The sequence below is a fragment of the Bactrocera tryoni genome, chromosome 1 (genome assembly GCF_016617805.1).
Source record: "Bactrocera tryoni isolate S06 chromosome 1, CSIRO_BtryS06_freeze2, whole genome shotgun sequence".
In the NCBI taxonomy this organism is placed as follows: domain Eukaryota; kingdom Metazoa; phylum Arthropoda; class Insecta; order Diptera; family Tephritidae; genus Bactrocera; species Bactrocera tryoni.
The window spans coordinates 36,802,683-36,808,682 of record NC_052499.1 but is presented as its reverse complement, the minus strand read 5'-3'; the positions used below and the strand labels follow the sequence as shown (position 1 = coordinate 36,808,682).

Below are 6,000 nucleotides of genomic sequence, written 5' to 3'. Positions count from 1 at the left end.
TTGGGCCTATGAGGTAGGATATGTATTGGTGGTCGCTACCAGTATATTCTTCCAAAACTTTCCACTTCGGACACCAGCGTGATATCGGGGATTGTGTCGTTGCATCCTCGCCTTCTGAAGGTGGTTTGGGATCCTGTATTGGCGACGATAAGACCTAATCTAGCCGCCATGTCGAGAATTTTCCGACCACTTGGGTTTGTAGTCGGTGTGCCCCATTCCATGGCCTTGGCGTTGAAGTCTCCGGCTATGATTAAGTGACGTTTTCTTTGTCGTGCAACATCTTCTATAGCATAGACCTTAACTGAACCTAAGGCGTTTACTCAATGTCTGGTTTAGCGCTTAACCAGAACTTTATCGGCAACATGTTGAAAATGGTTTTCTCAATATTTGGTTTACAACCATCTTCCAGTAAAGTTCTGGTACACTTTACCGAAAGGACTCTGGCTTAGTTTCTAACCAGAACATGAAATGACATACAAATTATGGATAATAACATTTAAATTTCCGAATATAAAATAAATATTCCTTTGATACCGAGCATTATTAGCATTTTTTCTGACGAGAAATAACAATATGGTATCACTAATTTGCAAATTTACTAAACTGACGTTTTAAACTTCATAATAAGAATTGCATTTCTAAAATATAGTAAAATGTGTGCCGAATTAACTCGATAAATAGCTCATATTTTTCGTCTAAATTGAAATAAATTAAAATCCAAACTGTTTAAAAACTAAAAATACACAATAATGGAACGTTGTTATAATCGCGGTTGTGGGCAAACTTTTGACCCAGAAAATAATACCGATGGTAAATATCTTCACAAGAACTTTCTGGAATTCAAAGCAAATAAAAAGTTCTTATTAAAAGGATATGTGTTTCCTTTCAGAATCTTGCTGCCATCATCCTGGAGCACCTTATTTCCATGACGCATACAAGGGTTGGTCATGTTGCAACAAAAAATCGGTAGATTTTACTGAATTTTTAAGCATTAAAGGATGTACGCTATCAAAACACTCGAATATTAAACCACCGGAACCTGAAAAGCCAGAAAAGAATGAAGATGATAAGAATGTGGTTGTAGAAGTGCGTGCGCCAATTAGAGAATCAATGCAGCGACCACCTATTGAATCTCCAATGACTACAATAAAACCAACAGTTGCACAAGCGTTGAAAGATACCATAGATACACTTAAAGTAAAAACTGTTAACGTTGAGAAAGACAGCGATTTGGCTTCTGGGTAACATAATTAAAAAAAAAAACAAACAAATGTGCTGTTTGAACATCCAATATATGTAGTTATCGTTTACTTATTTTTCAGCGTAATATCAATTGGTACTTCTTGTAAAAATAAAGGCTGCACTTACTCGTATAGCGGTACAGCTACTGATCATGCGGAATGTGTATATCATCCTGGAGTTCCTATTTTCCACGAAGGTATGAAGTATTGGTCATGTTGCCAACGAAAGACAAGTGATTTTTCTGTGTTTATGGCACAGAAGGGCTGTGCATGCGGGGAGCACAAATGGCTCAAGGAGGTAAGTGCTACTACCTCAAAGTAAAATTATTTTTCTTAATACTTTTGTTTTTATTTTTCAAAGGCGGAAGACAAGCAAGTGGTTAATTGCCGGTACGATTGGCATCAAACTCCAACAAACGTCATTGTTTCCATATATGCCAAGAAATATAATTATAAGAGTAGCAAGATAGAAGTAAATCCAATCCGCCTCCACGTGAATCTTGTATTTCCTGAACAGGATGATGCAAAATTCGACATGGAAATAGAATTACGCGGCGTAAGTTTATCTACATTAAATTAGAGTTATGTCTAATAAACAATATAAAATGCAGATCATTGATGTAAATAAAACTAGTGCTCATATGTTTGCAACAAAAGTTGAGATAACTATGCCAAAAGCAGAACCTGGATCATGGCAAAAACTTGATTTTCCCCGAGAAAAATTGCCACCGGCACTGAAGCCAAATGAATCTAAAAGTATCTTCAATTGTCAAAGAAAAGATTCAGAATCAGATGATGAATTTAACTTGGATGACATTGAAACTGTAAACAACGGCTTGAGGCTCACTGACATTAGTGACAATAAAAACCATTTGGACTAAGTTATAACAGCGATCACAAGCAAAGAGAAAACAAGTTTCTAAAGTGAATACTTCCCCATAAATAGCATTTCTCTCTTCATTTTATATAGTTTGACGTGTATATTTTTCACATACCTTATCTATTTAATAAATGTGTAAGAAATTATAAACGACTCATTTTTAACTAACAAATATGAGTAAGTGTAAAAGTTTTAAATCTAATCATCAGCGCCTGGCACCCAATCCTCATCATCGGAGTCATCGTCATCACCCAATTCCAAATCGCCAATATCTTGAAATAGCGTTTCATCTATTTTTACATTTTCAATTGAGTCACCAGCTTCAAGTAAGAATTTAATATCAGAATCGTTGAGAGTGGTGTCGCGCATGAATAATTCTTTGCCTGTCAGTTTTTTGCTGTCGTTGTTCTTTTCTCGTTTAGCCGTTATACCTGTGCTCTCTTCGAATTCTGCCCTCCATTTAAGAAACGATTCGACAGTTACACGAGTTCCTTCGAATTTCTTTCGCTCAGCTTCTTCTGCCTCAAGAAGCTTCCGTGAGCGTTCTTCTTCCTCATGCAATTTGTAATCGTCCCAACGTTCGTTCAACCATTCCTGTGCGCTACTAACTAATGTAAAAACCATTTCCATCCCTATATTTTCATCTATTGTTGTTTTGAGGTGTTCAAGTAGTTTTTCTTCATAAAGTACTTCTATATTAACAGGATCTTCTATTGCCACTTCGGGTGCTTCGTCTGGATAAGTAGGAGTATACGTAAAGACGAGTTTGCACGCCATACCACCTGACTCCTCTTCAGCATTATACTCTTCAGTGCCAATGGTTATAGTGAATTTGTGACTAGGTTCTGTCTCCAGTACTGAAATCGAAAACAAATATTTCATTTGTTGTTTTACGATTCTCTGGTATAAACGCATGTACAAACCTTCCATTTCACTGTAATATATAGATTCAAGCGCCTCTATTTCATTCGCTTGATCCTCTTTGTAATTTCTACTCATTATGTATTTTAAGTTGAACTCAGACTTAACAATTAACAAATAAAATTATTAATAGTATCCTATTTACCACTAAGTCCACTGACGTTGCAGCTGTTTACTTCTAGGTTAGCGTGAAAGGAAAAAGGTTGCCATACGGAGAACAAAAATATATTTTCAAACCAAGAATGTTAGAAATTGTGACGAACGCCGATACAAGAACAAAATAGATTCGACGATAAATTACCAGAATTAACTAAACATCCATAATCGTAGTTGCCAGCATGTTTCGGGTTGAAGTTTTGTTAACGATTTAGTATTTAAGAGCTGTCGGATTGTGCAATAGACACAGTTCTAGTTAGAGTGCTGCGGTGTTAAGAATAATGGAGATATTACTAAGAAGATGTTAATTCGGATAATGATTAGTAAGCTTAAAGTGAAATTAGGAGATAAGCGTATAGCTATTAAACTGGCGCTTTTGTTTAACAATTCAATGATCGAACTTAAGACTGACTTATCGAGAATCCGTTACAAAACAGATAGAGTGTTCTACAAAGGGTAAAATGATGAGATTTGACCAACGTTTTGCTGCGCTGTTTCGTTTCACTTCGATGTGAATGTAATCATACGAAAACATACATCGAGCGTTTCTAGTAGGAAGGGATTTATCCCATTCACATGATAAGTATGTATAATGTTATAACTTTTTCGTATATGGCAACGCCATTCCAATAAAAAGTGTGGACATTTCCTTTTGACATTTCCAGCTGTCAGCTTTTGACAGTTTTGTGGTTACGATTTTCCATTGGAACTATATCTGTTGAAGAAATTCGCGACTCTGTAAATTGGTAATTTATTGAAAAATTCCATCAATAAAATATGTAACTATTATTACATCGTCATACAACATCCATTATTCAGTTTAGCGAGATAATAAATGATCACAAATTTACACAATTTAATTGCAGAACTTTTGTGATCGAAAGCCAATTACATAATACCTCAATCAAAATGTCGCAGGCTCCAGTACGTGTATCGCCTTTAATAAAATTCGGCCGCTGGTCGTTGCTATTGGTTGGTGTTGGTTATGGAGCTTTCCATCAGAACAGATTATCCAAGAAGGAAGAGAAGGTTCGTGCGATCGAAGCCCAGCAAAAGGCAGTGCGTGATGCCAAATTGGCTGAAGAGAAAAAGCGTGCGGCAGCAGCCGAGGCTCGCGCATTGGAGGAATTGTCCAAACCAACTCCAAAGCATTAAGTTATTCTTTCCAGTAGGATTTATATTTTAGATTGTATCCACCGCAAACGAAAACCTGCGATGTAAATAAAAACGAAGACTCGTATAACATCAATTAATTGTTAATTTTTCTAATATGAAAATATGTGACATTTATCACTATAAATTATCGTTAAATAATACGCATTTGTTTAACATAAAGTTCGTTAAAGTGATTAATTATAAAATACATTGAACTTGTATAGAAGTGCCATGGATGTTTGATAGGTAAATGTGTGAAATATAAGTTCTTCATCAGAATCAAAGCACTATACACATATTATTTCTATTTCAAAAATTACAACTGAAACAGGGAAAAGCCAATTACAAACCTTAGTTGTAAAACAATCATTTGCGTATTTGAAAAGCTATATCAGTTTATAATCAACCATGATTCAATAATATAAGGATGCAAGAAAGATAGGGTGATATAGATAGAATGAAAGTTGAGGAAAGCACTGCGACCAGCGGCATATGGTGGTCTCTCCTGTTATCACGAAACTTCGTTTAACCCAGCGACATCAATTTAGGATACAATTAGTTCTCTACATTGTTGATAAGAATATGAAAATTGTTTTATTAATAATGTTAAAACCAACTTTATTTATTTTTCAATATTGGCATAACAACTTCCAACATTTTTCAGTATTATATGCAACAAGTAATGAAGAGCTAAGACCTATAAGAAAACACACACTCAACTTTATTATGGTACAATAATTTTTTATTTTAAATTTCTTAATCTGAAGAACATCTATCCGTACATACCCATTTTAACTCTCGATTAGGGAGAAGCTATTAAAAAATTTACCCATTTTTGAAGATTGCTTTAATTAATTGCTTAACGCGCTCATACACACTCTTCAAAATTCAAAATTGGGTAAGTTTTAAATAGCATCTTATCTTACTTACAAAAATTAAACGGTATTTCGTTATGAACTCGCCGAACGTCTGACCCATAATACGGAGAGAGAGAGAGAGAGGTAAACGGCTATTTCTCCACATTTCTTACTTCTTCTCTGTAAGGAACTTAACACTCTCCCCAACCTAACTCGCAGCGACCATATTTACAAACTGGAAGAAGGAGTACAGACTTGACCTTAATATTGCAGTCGATGGCGTCAAGATTCCGACTGTCAATAATCCTAAGATTTTAGGTGTAAAATAGTCTATGCTCATTCACTCCTCATACGACCGCGATTATCGTCAAAGTTCAGAGCTGTCGCTAGTCGGCAACACTTGAAGAAAGGACAAGGAACTTACAAGGCAACCGCTCGGCCGGTCCCTAACTACGTCGCACCAATGGGGTCGCCTGGATGCAGTGGAACACAGACGAGGAAGCTTCCGACTTGTCAGAATACTGCATTCCGGACTGGGGCTGGATGCTTCTTGATGTCTCTTATCGAATTCCTACATAGTGAGGATCAAGGAGCAGAATGAATTCCTCTTGAGACAGTTCCAGCTAGGACGCTTTAGCAGAAATCACCCCTGCAATTTCCTGCTTCGAGCCGATCTGCCTCCTATGAACATCAAGTGGCCATTCCTCAATTACGTCGACGACATTAGACAGTACGCGGATCAGACTTCGGAAGCAACAAACTTCCGACAAGCACTGACCGCCATTCACAG

The 6,000-nt window shown here is 36.5% G+C and overlaps 3 protein-coding genes across 4 annotated transcripts; 2 read left to right on the top strand and 1 right to left on the bottom strand.

Annotated features, from left to right (window-relative positions):
* The first annotated feature begins 637 nt into the window (after positions 1–637).
* On the top strand, positions 638–2,271 carry LOC120782402 (cysteine and histidine-rich domain-containing protein). Its single transcript, XM_040114648.1, has 5 exons — positions 638–810; positions 890–1,241; positions 1,323–1,539; positions 1,603–1,797; positions 1,853–2,271. Exons 1-5 carry the CDS (start codon positions 750–752, stop codon positions 2,120–2,122), a joined length of 1,095 nt encoding a protein of 364 aa, XP_039970582.1. The 5' UTR covers positions 638–749; the 3' UTR covers positions 2,123–2,271.
* On the bottom strand, positions 2,198–3,242 carry LOC120782403 (RWD domain-containing protein 1). The gene is made up of 2 exons (XM_040114649.1): positions 3,045–3,242; positions 2,198–2,978 (listed from the first exon to the last, which is right to left on the bottom strand). The coding sequence occupies exons 1-2, from the start codon at positions 3,118–3,120 to the stop codon at positions 2,320–2,322; spliced, it is 735 nt and encodes a 244-aa protein (XP_039970583.1). The 5' UTR covers positions 3,121–3,242; the 3' UTR covers positions 2,198–2,319.
* Positions 3,243–3,833: 591 nt separating this feature from the next.
* Positions 3,834–4,645, top strand: LOC120766725 (ATP synthase subunit e, mitochondrial). 2 transcript variants are annotated; one of them, XM_040092373.1, is made up of 2 exons: positions 3,834–3,944; positions 4,065–4,645. In XM_040092373.1, the coding sequence occupies exon 2, from the start codon at positions 4,108–4,110 to the stop codon at positions 4,351–4,353; it is 246 nt and encodes an 81-aa protein (XP_039948307.1). In that variant the 5' UTR covers positions 3,834–3,944; positions 4,065–4,107; the 3' UTR covers positions 4,354–4,645. The 2 variants fall into 2 exon arrangements, with proteins under 2 accessions (XP_039948307.1, XP_039948308.1); XM_040092374.1 differs by having other exon boundaries at positions 3,884–3,977.
* The last annotated feature ends 1,355 nt before the right edge of the window (positions 4,646–6,000 follow it).

Bases quoted from the DNA above. Each gene is read 5' to 3' on its own strand.
- LOC120782402 (XM_040114648.1), top strand. From the start codon at position 750: ATGGAACGTTGTTATAATCGCGGTTGTGGGCAAACTTTTGACCCAGAA. The intron at 811-889 runs GTAAATATCTTC...GTTTCCTTTCAG, and splicing joins CCCAGAAAATAATACCGATG to AATCTTGCTGCCATCATCCT. The intron at 1,798-1,852 runs GTAAGTTTATCT...TATAAAATGCAG, and splicing joins TGGAAATAGAATTACGCGGC to ATCATTGATGTAAATAAAAC.
- LOC120782403 (XM_040114649.1), bottom strand. From the start codon at position 3,120: ATGAGTAGAAATTACAAAGAGGATCAAGCGAATGAAATAGAGGCGCTT. The intron at 2,979-3,044 runs GTTTGTACATGC...TTTCGATTTCAG, and splicing joins ATATTACAGTGAAATGGAAG to TACTGGAGACAGAACCTAGT.
- LOC120766725 (XM_040092373.1), top strand. From the start codon at position 4,108: ATGTCGCAGGCTCCAGTACGTGTATCGCCTTTAATAAAATTCGGCCGC.